This window comes from Anoplopoma fimbria, chromosome 22 (genome assembly GCF_027596085.1).
Source record: "Anoplopoma fimbria isolate UVic2021 breed Golden Eagle Sablefish chromosome 22, Afim_UVic_2022, whole genome shotgun sequence".
In the NCBI taxonomy this organism is placed as follows: Eukaryota; Metazoa; Chordata; class Actinopteri; order Perciformes; family Anoplopomatidae; genus Anoplopoma; species Anoplopoma fimbria.
Genome location: NC_072470.1, coordinates 11,668,672 through 11,683,571, shown reverse-complemented (window position 1 = coordinate 11,683,571; position 14,900 = coordinate 11,668,672). Strand labels below are relative to the sequence as shown.

The 14,900-nt window shown below is 42.9% G+C and overlaps 2 protein-coding genes across 2 annotated transcripts in view; one reads left to right on the top strand and one right to left on the bottom strand.

Annotated features, from left to right (window-relative positions):
* Positions 1-263: 263 nt before the first annotated feature.
* On the bottom strand, positions 264-4,724 carry si:dkey-1h24.6 (T-cell-specific surface glycoprotein CD28). The gene is made up of 5 exons (XM_054623973.1): positions 4,387-4,724; positions 2,938-3,270; positions 2,679-2,821; positions 1,491-1,991; positions 264-494 (listed from the first exon to the last, which is right to left on the bottom strand). The coding sequence occupies exons 1-4, from the start codon at positions 4,469-4,471 to the stop codon at positions 1,878-1,880; spliced, it is 675 nt and encodes a 224-aa protein (XP_054479948.1). The 5' UTR covers positions 4,472-4,724; the 3' UTR covers positions 264-494; positions 1,491-1,877.
* Positions 4,725-6,429: 1,705 nt separating this feature from the next.
* Positions 6,430-14,900, top strand: part of raph1b (Ras association (RalGDS/AF-6) and pleckstrin homology domains 1b) — a 40,216-nt gene continuing 31,745 nt past the window's right edge. Inside the window, 1 exon segment of the mRNA XM_054623618.1 lies at positions 6,430-6,664. The gene's annotated coding sequence lies outside the window, so the exon portion shown is untranslated.

The window sequence follows — 14,900 nt, the reverse complement described above, 5'->3', positions numbered from 1 at the left end:
TGATTCACTTATCACCACGTGGGTCTACAAGCCGAGTAAAACCCTTTGAATGTGGTTGAATCCCCTCATTCAGACACCCCCTTGTGTTTCGACCACAAAGAAGGATCCCAGTTACAAGTATGTGTGTTAAACAGTGAGCGAAACAGGAAGTTGGGTACATTTTTTTTTTTATTGTGTCAAATAACCACAACTGTCAAAAGGAAGAACTGCTACTTTCGCTTTGTCGACACATAAACTAGTACAGACAATAAAAAAGGAACTTTACAAAACTTCACTTGTATTAATGTGCCGTTCAGGGCAAGTGTCTGCAAGAAACCCATTGTTTTGCATCTAAACTCACAGGGACGGCTGTGCAAATGTTGATGTGATGCACGGGGTGATCAGAAGTGACGTGGTATGGGAATTTGAACCCCTTTTTTCTTCTTGCGGTCCTGGTGTGCTTTGGGTTTGGTGTTAATGTAGTCACTCTGGGAATCCGACCTCCTCCACTTGACCTGTGGGAAGGTGGAACGACAGCATTAGGTCTGAATCAGAACGATGCTGTAGCGATCACAGAGGACGCAGAGTCATGTCATGTCTTCTGGGATTTTTTTGGGGTCCAGATTTGTAGTTTACATGCCTTTTAATTTACAGGTGGGATTTTTAAAAGGCTGATACCAACACATTTTAAGGTTTGGCTGAATATTGTTAGGCCCAAAGAATATGAATAATACCTGAAGAAATACAACAGTTTTCCCCAAGATTATTCAATTGTGAAGGTGAGAAAGCTCTTACAGAACAGTTTTGGGAGCATGTTAGAGGAATTCTGGAAAATATGTATATTTTTTATGTATAGAAACCACATATAAATGAAAAGTAAAAGTAAAGTTAATCAAAATATGGCTACTCAGGGGAAACTGTACAGTGTAAGTAATGAATCATTTATGTCATATACATTGAATGTGTTGTATCTCTGTTCTGCTGTTCATTCTGTACACATGACATCTATTGCATTCTGTCCATCCTGGGAGAAGGATCCCTCCTCTGTCGCTCTCCCAGAGGTTTCTTCCTTTTTTCTCCCTGTTAAAGGGGTTTTTAGGGGAGTTTTTCCTGTGCCGATGTGAGGGAAGGACAGAGGATGTCTCATGTGTACAGATTGTAAAGCCCTCTGAGGCAAATTTGTAATTTGTGATTCTGGGCTATACAAAATAAACTGAATTGAATTGAATTAAGTGCCCTTTTTGGTGTGCCTCTATTTTAGGGGCACATATATTCTCCATCTCTAAAAAGTTCACACACTTGTCATGTGAGAACTTTCTATCTCCCAACAAACTTGGGATAAATAGATTTCACATTGTTTAAAATTTCACAATATGTCTTTTGGTTAAAAGATACAAATGTTTTAAACACTTTTTGAGTATTTTGTATACTCCAAAGGGTCACAGAATGACTTCTATGTATAGGTTTTTTTTGTCTCGTCTGGTGTTACTGCTCGTTGAGGGACCTCTTACCCAGATGATGCTGGCAGTGGCGGTGATGATAAGGCTGTAGAGGCAAAGAAGTGCAAGCCCCAGAATCCAAATCCAGAGAAATTCATCTCTTTCGACCACAAAGAAGGATCCCAGCTACAAGTATGTGTGTTAAACAGTGAGCGAAACAGGAAGTTGGGTACATTATTTTTTTTTATTGTTTCAACAAACCGGAATTGTAAAAAGGAAGAACTGCTACTTTCGCCTTGTCGACACATAACAAACTAGTACTGACGATAAAAAAGGAACTTTACAAAACTTCACTTGTATTAATGTGCCGTTCAGGGCAAGTGTCTGCAAGAAACCCATTGTTTTGCATCTAAACTCACAGGGACGGCTGTGCAAATGTTGATGTGATGCACGGGGTGATCAGAAGTGACGTGGTATGGGAATTTGAACCCCTTTTTTCTTCTTGCGGTCCCGGTGTGCTTTGGGTTTGGTGTTAATGTAGTCACTCTGGGAATCCGACCTCCTCCACTTGACCTGTGGGAAGGTGGAACGACAGCATTAGGTCTGAATCAGAACGATGCTGTAGCGATCACAGAGGACGCAGAGTCATGTCATGTCTTCTGGGATTTTTTTGGGGTCCAGATTTGTAGTTTACATGCCTTTTAATTTACAGGTGGGATTTTTAAAAGGCTGATACCAACACATTTTAAGGTTTGGCTGAATATTGTTAGGCCCAAAGAATATAAATAATACCTGAAGAAATACAACAGTTTTCCCCAAGATTATTAAATTGTGAAGGTGAGAAAGCTCTTACAGAACAGTTTTAGGAGCATGTTAGAGGAAATCTGGAAAATACAATGTTTTTTTATGTATAGAAACCACATATAAATGAAAAGAATAAAGTAAAAGTAAAGTTAATAAAAATATGGCTACTCAGGGGAAACTGTACAGTGTAAGTGCCCTTTTTTGTGTGCCACATATATTCCCCATCTCTAAAAAGTTCACACACTTGACATGTGAGAACTTTCTATCTCCCAACAAACTTGGGAGAAATAGATTTCACATTGTTTTAAATTTCACAATATGTCTTTTGGTTAAAAGATACAAATGTTTTAAACACTTTTTGAGTATTTTGTATACTCCAAAGGGTCACAGAATGACTTCTATGTATAGGTTTTTTTTGTCTTGTCTGGTGTTACTGCTCGTTGAGGGACCTCTTACCCAGATGATGCTGGCAATGGCGGTGATGATAAGGCTGTAGAGGCAAAGAAGTGCAAGCCCCAGAATCCAAATCCAGATAAATTCATCTCTTTGATCTCTAGTTGTTTCAGGCGTACGGTTTTCTTTGAAGTTGCATTGGTGTCCTGGAAGAAACATTCAGGGAGTAGTCAGTGCACTGGGCTGTGAACACACAATATTCAAGATGTGCTTTTTTTTTTTTTTTTTTTTTTTTTTTTTTAAACCTCTTATATATATTTACCGTCTACAAGCAGCATGATCCACAGAGTAATTTCGACGAGGGGAGGAGGATACATGCATACGCCCTCACATCCGTAGATACCATAGCTGCTGGCGTTCACCCTGGTTAGCATGAAACTGAAAGATGTATTGTCCGTGTTCTCACGCATTTCCACGCCGGCCCTGGTGTATTGTGGTTTACAGTTTGGGGCATCCTTTTTACCGACGCACGTGTGGTTGAAAATCACTTCATTGTCCTTATAAAGGCTGAAAATCACTTCATCGTCCTTTTTAAACTTTGGGCAGGACACAGACACATCTTCTCCGGCAGGCACACAGACGATTTTGATCTGGTCTGGAGAGAAAAATGTGATTATTGATTCAGGGTGGTTTCTGAGTATAGATGCTTCCTACACACACAGAGTGATGGCAGATCTCTGAGTACTGAGGAAATAAAAAACAGTGTGCAAAGCAGTGAGCTGGATTAGGCCATCATGGTGTTTGTTGATGCAGTAAAAGGAGTCAGGATGTCTGACTGTGTTTGCAACCAAAACCAAACACCTTTGCAAAGGAAATGGCCTCTTACAGCTACAACTCCTGCAAAGATTCATTTATTTGCATTTAATTCCCCCAACTGAAATACAGGGTTTTGATACTCGTCATTTCACAGCCACTCCACCCCCGCACGGAATTTGTTCAATAGCAGCACATCTCTGCATTTACCCTCTTTTAACCAATCTCACGTTTCACCAGAAAAACAGATAGTTACCATGTGAGTGGCACACTTGAGTCAGCCGCTGCCTGAGTCAAGAGCCCCACTCCGAGGCGGTGGTTTTATGTCTTTTGTAGTGCAATTTGACACATGAAACAGTGTTGAATTGAATGTGCCATGTGTAAACAGCAATTTTCCTAAAGGTCAGGCAACAATTTCTTTTTAAATTCCTCTGTTGACGATGGTAGATGCTGGTTCACATTAAGATGTCTCACCCCACAAAAAATCTGCCATTAGAGAGACTACAAGGTTCATTTTAGGAACTAGTAATCAAGAGATAAACAGCCAATAAGTGAGGAAATACTCCATAGAAGTTACGGAGGAACACCCTCCTGTTCCTTACGACTTAACTTCCCACATTTTATGTGCATAAACTTCACCAAAACTGTCAACCAGAGAGTAGCAACACTACCTGTCCATGCTGCAATTTAACAACCAACCCTCTAAATACATTGATGCTCAAGTTTCGCTGCACTTTATGGGTTCATTTGAGGTTTTCACCCTCAGTTAATACTGAGGGTGAAAACCTCAAATGAACCCATAAAGTCACACTGTAACCACTTACTAACCGCTTATTACTTGTAATATTTGCTTTCTGCAAACTTCTTGTATTCCACAACCATCTGAATACTAATTATTATTAGTATATACATTACTTAAAGCTAGAATGTATGCGTTGCAATTCAATCTACACCTTACTGTTGTTGTTGCAGATGTTCTGGGACTTGGTGGCATGAGATAACCTGCAGCTCAGGAGCATCAAGAACATCCAGCAAGCTCTCATCTTGAAATTTTGCACCGAGACTGTGAACTCGCCTCGAGGCTTTCCCTCATCACCTTGAACTCCAAGCTCCTTTGGCGAACTACATTGACTGCGTGCTGCAGAGAAAGCTGATCTGGTACCCCGATATCGTCAAGCCTGGTTCCGTGCACTGTAATGCATCATATCCTCAGTGTGCCTCTGATTGAAGCACTCCCACGGTGCTGCAGTAACTGAGCCTCAGACGTCCTCTCATGAAGGAAAAACATCCTGTGGCAGAAAACGCCTCCTCTTCTGAAGTTTCCGCTCTCTCCCAGAGATTGTGACCTTTGATGACTTATGTGTTTATTTAATGTAAAACTATGGGTATGAGTGCATTTAGACCCAAACCTCATTGCAAGACATTTCTGTTTCTATCAAGTGAAGTAATAATTTGTTTTATTGAGAATGAAGGAGATGAAAAACACACCAATATTTTTTTTTTACCTTTTTAAAAACTCCTGGTTCCTCCTGTAAATACTTGTTAATACCTCAACCACAATATATATATATATAATAGTATGCATTTAGGGACTTTAAAACAATCATTGAAAATATTGTGTAAATAAGTGTATTTTCTGCTGCGTAGTTGTGTTGAAGCCACAGTTGGTGGTGGGGTGAGTGACTGCAAGTGCAATGACCCAGTGTATCAGGTGCAAAAGTTTCACAATGAGAAGCACGAAACAGGTATTGAGCAGGTTTGAACTGACATTTGTGTGACTGCCAAAGTGTCAATACCCCACAAAATAATAGGTAACCCAGAGAAAAGTGATAAAAAAAATCTGTTTTTGTACAGTATGAGTCACTGGCACAGTTAACAGATGTCAGTGGGAAAATAGTGCAATATCGGCTATATAAGAAGGGTTTTCCATTCCACAAGTTTTAATTATTTGATTGATTGAAAAACCCATTGCTGTATCCACAAAATGGGGTTGAGTGGAAAGTGCATTAACTTAATATGTGCACTAGATGGCGACACATCATATCATTTCAATCAGCCCGTTATTAACAGTTTTCTGCTTCTACAAACCAGAAAAATAGCTTTTCATACTTAATATAATTTTAATTTCAACAAAATACCACTTATTCATTGCATTTTCCTGCTTTACACCATTTTAACTGCCCAGAGCAGGGATTAGAGACCGTAAAAGGGTGGAAAAGATTGACTTTGTGTGGCAACACATGGTGTCGGATTCATGGGATTGTGAAATGGGGATTATGGCATTTCTAAAATGTGGTCTGTAATTCGGACTCAGGAAATTGACGGGTTAGTAATGCCATGCGTCCATATGGATAACATGCAATAATCTCCTAATCTGGAACAAGTCCCTTTTGTCTGGTGGTGGTGGTAGTTTTAGGAGAGCATCAGCAAAAACCCTTGTTAACATATTCGACTTAAAATCGTTTTAGCTGGAAAAGTATATTTGAAAAGATACTATTGATGCTTTGTTATCATTTTTGTTATTATTTAAAACAATAATAGTAATAATATTAACCATGTTTCATCATCAGGTTTAATTGTTATTATTTTAAAACTATTATTCTATCGTCATCGTTCTTATTCTTCTTATTTTTATTATTATTATTATTATTATTATTATTATTACTTACTTACTTACTACCATTGACTATAGGTAATAGCTACTGGAAGCTGATGCTGCTTTCACTGTTCCTCCTAGACTCCTACTTTCATAGATATACATATACATACTTATTAATAATAATAATTTTTTTTTACACATGAATCATCAGAAACCTGTGCTAAAATGTGTCTTTTTAATCAACTCGGGGAACATTGCAATGTCTCTCTTTTCCAGTCTGCCGTGTTCGTCTCTGCCATTTAGCTCGTTATTTTTTCTTCTCTGCGATCAACTGTAATATACGATATTTTCGACACGGCCGTGAAGGCAGCGTCCGGTTCAGGGCTGGACAGGAAACGACGGAGACGCTCAGCGTGTCTCCTCGGCAGCTCCGGGAGAGAAGAATGGGAGAGGGAACGGGACTGTGTATGTAGACGAGGCAGCGCGTGGAAACATGAGGATAACGGGCAGTTTTCCAGCTAGAATAACCTCTTAAACAGATAACCACACATACCAGGAGGCTTTCTTCTTTGACATTTGCCTTCCCATTGGAGAACACAGGAGAAGAGAGGATCCTCTTTGTGAATCCGATTTGACTGTAAGTGGATTTTTTTTTCTTTACTATTCCGGCACGTTTTAATTATCTAACACATTTTGTCTCCCCCTTTTGAATATAAATCCTTAGAGACTTAATGTCAAACGTTAATACAGGAGGAGTTGCTGAGTTGATCATGCCAGCCCATCCTAGATTGTGTCCTCGGGAATTGTATGTTTACCCCACCTCTTATAGACGAGCACTCCCAGCCATTAAGAGGACATTGCAAATGTGATACCTGTAAGACACAAGTGTGTTGTTTTGCAGGCTGTCTAAATGGTAGGTGTGTGTGTGCACCCCCTGTGCGGCCATTGAACAATCCCTTTCTTGGGGGAGAAAGGGCGTGCAGCGTTCGGGGCCGACTGGGAAAAGAGCCGCAGCCTTTTTTTTTTTCCAAACGGGGAGACGCAGTTGCACGCCTATTGTTGTGTTGTGGTTTTTTCGTTATGTTGCAAAAAAAAAAAAAAAATGAATAAAGCCCAAGCCCTTTCACTCTGTCTTCTCAACCTATTTTTTTCCCCCTCCCCTCCCGTGCATCTCACTGAGCAGAAGGGGAGATGTGTAGTCTCCACCCTGTTTAACGGGAGGACAGGCTGCCAGATTCTGCTAATGGCCGATGTTTTTTGTCGCTCTAATGTTATTTTCTTTTTTTTAAACAAATTGTATGTTGTCTAGAAACCTGTGAAATAACTAACAATGGGTGTTCGCGTGGTCTCCTTCACTGCGGCGCGTGAATGCCTCTTTGTTGGGTGACGCCGCCGGGCAGCAGCTTTGGATAACATGGAGCCAGTTTGGCCACTGGCTATTATCATATTTAATACTAGCATTCATGTTAGCCTGCAGAATGAGCAGCTTTATTTGTGCAGTGAACGTCTCACTGGAGCCTGGTGGGAAAGTTAAAGCCCTAACATGTATTGTGTTAATACTTTTCCTGCTGCTTTACTGGCAGACGTACACAGAGGCTCCCCATAAAACAAAGCTATGTTTCCCTCACACACTTTGCTTGCAGTCAGACATTAACACTGCAAAAGGTAATGACTCCCTCATTGACCGTGGGGTTCAAAGGTCATTATAGAGAAGGCTGCACGCCATGCCACAGCCTGGCTGGCTACCATATGGGCCCAGGGTTTTTTTATTCAGTGAACATTCCCTGTGAGTGTTATTTACACCACCAAGGCCAGGACAGGATAGTTTTTTTTAAACTGTAGCTCATCTGTTCAAGGGTGAATACACAAAACAAACAAAAGAAGCCACTTGGCTCTGCCTTTTATTCCCCCACAGTGGCATTATAATAGGCTGTCTGTGTCCTTAAGGCACGCTTGATTTGCATCCACAAAGCGCCAGACTAGAAGCACATTATTCTGGGCATTGAGACAGTGCAGCAACAATGCAGCCCATTCGCTTACAGTGCAAGTTAATGGGATGAAAATAACTACTGGCCCTTCTGGTCTCGTCTCCCCTCCCTCCTGAGGCAGATGCCTTTTAAGCTTGTCGTGTTGTTATTGTTTTTTTTGCAAGAGAAGAAACATAGCAGGAGTTTTTGTGGAGTCGGACGTCACTTACTATCCGGTCATGGTTACAAAACAGGACAGAATATAAGAGATCCACGCTGACATCTGGAAGACCCAGTGATGTGTTTTGGTTCCTTTTGGGTTTTGTTATTGTGTCTCTGTTTCCTGTTTTTCATTATTAATAAAGACACTTTTAATATCAACTGGTAGAATGGAATGTTTGTTGTAACTTTTATGGGCATATTTTAGGCTCAATTTGAAACAGGATTATCGTCATTGTAGTCATCATTTAAATTCAACAAGTTCATGATTCAGCGTTATGATTTATTTCTGCCAAGAGCAAGATTTTGTTCTGATGGCATTGGTGCAAAACACATCAACATAAAAAGTACCGGTGGACGTGCACGTCATGTAGTAGGCTCATACGAGACATTTACTCAGTAGACTTAATAGTCAGGCAGTATGGCATACAGCTCAGTCATGGATTAAATTTCCAGCCGCAGAGGTAAAACACATGTTAGAAGAGAGCGTGTCATTTCACTGCTCCTGTTTTAAAGCGCATGTAAGGAATTTTTCTCTCAGCTTTCTGTCTGGAGGCTGTTGGAAAGAGAGCCGAGGGAGAGAGGATATATATATTTTGGAAGAGCTCAAAATACATAAACGGGAACATGGTTCTCTCATTCATCCACTCTGTCTTGTTTTGCCAGAAGTGCTTTCCTCCCTCCATCTCTCTGCTGCCTTTCATCCCTCTTTGTGTGCATGCTTGATTTCTTTGGGATGCAGTTCATTAGATGAGAAAAACAGTTTTCAAATACATTTAGGGCCTGAGGAATGATCCCATGGGACTGTGTGTGTTAGAGAGGAGATATTTATGTGTGTGTGTTAGCCGCTCTTGCGTGCCGGTCTGTCCGTCTGTCAGCGCTTCACCTGCTCTGTCGTGCGAGTTGCAAAGGGCCACGTCTGACCTCCGCCCGATCCATCCACCCATGTCCCTGGGCAGAAGACTGTTGTGCACAAAAGCTCCAGAGACGGTGGTTTGGTGGGGGCGATGGAGGTTGGTGTAAGTTTACTAAGGTTGTGTTACAGCCGGCGGGGGTGTAGGTGGGTAAAGGAGGGGCAAGGGGGAGGATGGCACTTCAAACGCAGCCTTCAACACAACCTGTTGTAGACCCCTTGGGGAGGGGAGGGGGGGGGGTAACCTGATACCTCCAACGATGGGACGTACCTTGACTCGGGTCGGGGAGGCAGCAGATAAACCTCCACCAGCTGCATCAGCGCCCCAGCTCCTTGATCCCAAACGACATGCCATTACGGCAGTGTTGTATGAGAGAGAAAGTGTGTATGTGTCGTTCCACCTGGGCGTGTCGCCCCCCCCCCCCCCCCCCCTCTTGTCACCGGCATGCAGTCCCCAACCTCTATAGGGCCTTGTTCTGCTAACATTTTGCTGACCTTTGGTGACAGCTGCCCCTGCCATTTGGAAACAAAGACAAATGGCTAACCCGCCCGCCTGTAGCCTGCAAAATTCTCCCGATAGAGACCTGCTCTTCCTGTTGGCCTTTTCGTACGCACTTATAGACTTTTTTCAATGCCCTCTATGGCAGGAAAGGAATTGCTGCATGTAGATTGTTTTTAATCTACATGCAGCCTTTTCTTTTGGGATGATTGATTCTTGTTCTTTCGACAAAGTCAACAGTAAGGGGGGAAGTTGTGGAGCTTGAAAAAAAACCAACATGCGCTTTTACTCGCTTATGTGGAAGACATAGATGTCAAGGTGTGTCATACCAATGTATGGACAATGCAGCCGCTCCGCTCTGGCTGCACAGCTGATTTGAGCAGGCAGAAGGAGGGCACTCTCCTCTCTTCTTTTTAGGGCAATACATGATCTTGGTCTTCGCTCAGCAGGTGCACTCAAGCGCATACATACTGCTGTATAAAGACGGCAAGAAATATAAACGGCGAAAATTGCTTGGATTCCATGTTCATTTTCATATCTGTGCCACTGGGTGAACGTTTCCACCCCGAAGCACTTTCAGGAGCGTGAACATTTTTAGTACAGGTCTGTCCGGTTGGGATTTACACTCTTCTAGGAAAAGTCCACTTTAAGTTACTTTTACATCGCTGGATAGTATTCATTCACAGTTCCCAGTGTGTTCCAGGAGCAGCATTGTCTAACTTCCTATATTTCACATATTACCGTCAGAGAAAACAAGCCTGCACTTGTTGCATCTACCTGTGGGTTATAATTTGGACTGTGAGCTTTCAAGTGGATACAAAAAGCTGTAGTTGCATTGCATTATGGTCTAATGAGGCTACCTAAGTGGATAAACGGATACATCTGTTTCTGCTTCGATGGATTCTTCCTGTATACACAATTGTTGGTTATGAAATAAGTATTTTCTTTTTGATTCAAAGAGACAGACTCAAAATTGTTTCTTGTTTTTAAAGAGCATGTTTTTATGGAGATATTTTTTTCTATCATTTGTCATTTATCGGGTCATGATGCAGCTATTAAACTAGATAACTGTCAGTCTTCATCTCCACACCACTTCTTCCATGACCTATTTTCCTATATGTATCTGATCTGCGATGATACATTACTGTTCAGTCGTTAATTGTCCCTTTTGTGTGCTACCTCGTTCACTGTACAGTGTGTTTAAGCAGCTTAGGCAGCTATTAATCGGTGTGACTTTGACAATGGCAGGTGGCTGGTTCTCACTCACCCCCCCACCCCACCCCTCCTCCTCCTCTACTGTATTACAGATGGTCTGCTCCATTCGCTGGTGCAGGGGGTCAGTCTTTGTTAACTTAAAAGTGCACGTGACGTGAAACGGGGGGGTCTTGATTGTTACTCTCCATCACATGCAGTCAGCAGGACCAACACCTGTGATTACCTCAAAGCCCAGAGGCCCTTTGCTGTGTTTTTCTGCACACCTGTCTCTCAAGTTAAGTTGCGCACGGTTGGGCAATCCCCCTGAAATTGATCTTAGCATCCAAGGTTGGAAAAGGGAATCTCATCCCAGTGGGAATTCTCAGCTGGAGTTCCAGCAGCCTGCATCAGGTATCAGCGACTAGAACCCAGAGCCAGGCGGTGATTTATGGTATCGTGTTTCTCTCTGCACCCCACCTGCCTATGTAATCCACCCACCAAGTCCAGTTAAAGCGCCGTCGTCACGGGATGCATTGATGGATGTGGCGTCCTGTTGGAGCTTGGCTATGGATAATGGGTCTTTGACATGAAGAGAACACAAAATGCTGAAGGCAAGCAAGAGTGCTTTGCAGAGCGAGTAAGAGCACACAAAGTGCTAACTCAGAGGAAATATACATGGGCTGTCTGGCTGCTGTATTAAAAAAATACGGACTATCGACTGGGTGATGTATGATCTGTCTGGTTTAAGACGTAGATTTGGAATGAGAAAGTGAGTTTATTTCCTACTCTCTGTATTGCTTTCTTTCACATGCACTATTTTGCGTCCCTAATTGAATTAAATGAAGTGGCCAGTTCTTCGCAGCAGATCATGAGATGTGTTCTAGCCTCTCTTCAGCTAGTTCTCATGAAGCTGCAGCTACGCGTGTCTTGTGTGTTCACGGGGGGCCGGCTTCATGGTGTTTGTTTGCCTTTTTCGCAGTCTCTGGAAACACTTAGGGCCCATCATACAAACACAGATGTGAGCAGAGTGAACTGTACTGTTTTCCCCCCCAACTAGCTGTGAAATGCCTGCCGCTTGGCCCAAAGTGTCTGTGCTTGTACAGTTGCTTTTTAATCATTGACCTCCGGGGTTACATTCCAGTCAAATCCACAGAGGATTCCGTGTTATATACCACTTAGAATACACAAACAATTGCGGCGTTATAAGGCTATCGGAGAGAGTCGAGGATCCAGTGACGGTGATTATAGTCTTCTTAGGTTAGCATCACATTGTGTTGGGGGTGTCTTGTTTGTGTGTGGTTGCAAAAGCAGCAGCCTGAGTCACTGGAACAAACAAATATCTTTCCACGCATAGAAAAATAGATTCCAGACCTGAGGGTGCACTGGATTTAACGTCATCCTCTTGAACTGTAGCAGTTGTAGGGATTCAGCTACACCACATACATGCAACTGAACTGAAGACGAAAACAGGCTCACTCTTGTATTATTTAAATGTTCCAACTGTTTCAAGTGTTTCTGTGTTCAGTTCAAGCCACAAACTAGTGGTACACCCAAAACCTAGGGCTGAAATGGCTTGTTTTTGCCATTAAATATGCACTGCAGCCTACTCCCCCCCCCACACACACACACACACACTCCCCACTGACTTTAACTACACTCTCTCCCATAATCATGAAAGCTACCCCGGCTCATGTCTGTTAGAAGTAGCTACACTACCCAGGCGGCACTTCGGCGTGCGGTGAAACCTCAGGGAAAGGAAACGAGAGAGGGGGTTGGAAAGATGCCCGCCTTTGTCACGTCGCCCGTTCATCCCTGCACATCGCCATGTCACCAGTGAATCCACAACTGACCTGTCCGCCGAAAAGACCTGTGAGGAAAAGGGTTAACAAATGTAACAGGAAAGGAGTATCAGATGCGGAGAAGGAGAGCGAGCTTTATGAGAACCAATAAAATGTTCTTCAGTGCAGCTGATGTCATGTGAAATTTGACTGCTTGGAAACACTGAGGTCATTCTTTAGTTTCCCTCTGCCAAAGTCTGGAAGTCACACTTTTTTTTTTTTTACAACGCCTCCGGCCCAGTGCTCCGCATTTACTGTACAGCGTGATGTTGGCGGGCTGCTCCTTTTTTTTTTTTTTTTCCTTCTTTTTTTTTTTTTATTCAGCAGGGTTCATGTAGGACACTGGAAAAGGAATTTGGAGTTTCAGTCAGTGACCTACAACGCAGAGAGAGAGAGCGCCCAAGTGAAAACAGCCACTCTCGCTGCGTTGGAAGCGGATTGACACATTTTTTCGCAAGAGAATCCCTTGACAGTCACTCAAACCTGCAGGCTTAATCTCACAAAAAAACGCTTTGTGTGTGTGTGCTTGTGTGGCTGCCTTTTGCCAAATCTCATTCACTAAATACCCTGGCAGCCCTGCGAGTGAGCCGGAGCCTCTATTGAATGAGTCTCTGGGTTAAGTTAGTGGCCGAGTAGTTTGCTAATCTCTCTCTGCTCCGCTGATCTTCATTCTCTAGCGATTCCTGATTATTTCGGCCCACGTGCCACACGGGCAACTCTACTCTGTGACGAGAATCGAGATCAGCCACCGAGATTGCCGCCGTGATTGGCTGTGAGGCTTTGATGATGGTCATTGGCATATTTGAGGTCAGTCAGCTCGACCCTCACCCTTAACTGCTGTTGGTGATCCACCCTCTGGAGATTATTGGAATGAAACGGCGTGAATGAGAAGTGAGATTTTCTGTCTTTGACCTCAACAGCTGTGAGCGAGCTGCGCTAATGATGAGGTTTGAGAGCTGCAGTCGGATGAAGCCAGTGCACACAAAGAAATATTTTGATCCAACACAGGACAGAACGGGTCCAAGTGTAGACTAACACAAGAGGCATTTGAGCATGTAACTCTGTATGTGTGTGTTACATTACCCATAAACCCCTGCTGGCAGCCAGCCAGCCAGTGGGACCTCCATCAGATCCCACTGGCCATCGTGGGAACATTCCTGACGCAGCGTTATTCCTTAATTCCCACCATGTGTGGTTTCTCCCGAGCAGAGCGCATCGCCTGCGCGGACCGTGGAGAATCCCACTGAGGAGAGGAGATCAGCTCCTTGTAATCGCAACCAGACATCACCGTGTGCCAGCGGGAATGGCAAAAGTAGTCCGTGATGATAGCGGAAGGTCTGTTCAACAACACCTACACCCCTGAGGTAGAGCAGGTTGCTTGTTGAGCATCGGCATAAAGACTTGCTTGTCATGTGACCAAGAGGCACTTTGGCGTCTGTAGACGTTGAGTACACTTAATAAAATGAGTCACTTGAACGTAATAATCCGTTGTTCACCAGCTGGCAGTCATGTGAGGAACGACATGACGTAATTTCTGTGTCCCATACTCAAAATTCAAACAACTTCTGAGTTGATTTTGTATCGAACTGCTCAAAAGGTCAGGCACCATGCGAAGATGCGAAGTGTTACGACTCTACTTGATCAATACTAATGCTCCTTCCCAGCGAGGATCGGCTTTGTGGCTCGCCATCAATCAGCTGACTGATGGTTTACCTCAATGTCCTTACAAGAACGCTCAGGGTCACTGCTAAGGCCTTATCTTGTTCTGAGACCAGATTAAGATGCTGTTGGGTGTTTCTGATCAATAAATCTCTCCGGGTCCGGCCATTGTTGCACAGATCATTAGTGAATTAAGGGAGTGTATCAGGTTAGTGTCCTGAATCAGAGGTCACCGTTTTAGATTATAGGATTGAATGGTCTTTTCAGTGTTGTAATATATCGCATTTGCAGATGCTATCTTGTCGTGCAACACAAGAATGAGTGGAATGCATCTTTAATTATTAATCTGTAGTCTCTGTTGTTCCACTCTGACAATGTGTTTCTGCTTTTGTTTGTTCAGGAATGGTTAAGATTAGAATTCCCTCTCTGTTTATAAGATGGTTGTAATTAAAATCGTGGATTGTGAGTAGTTTTAATTATCTCACAACACCACATTTATATAATTTAATGCAATCCATCCCAACTAACATGCAGGACCATATCAAGAGATGTGTTGATTCAACTGTACAGTCATATATTTAAGG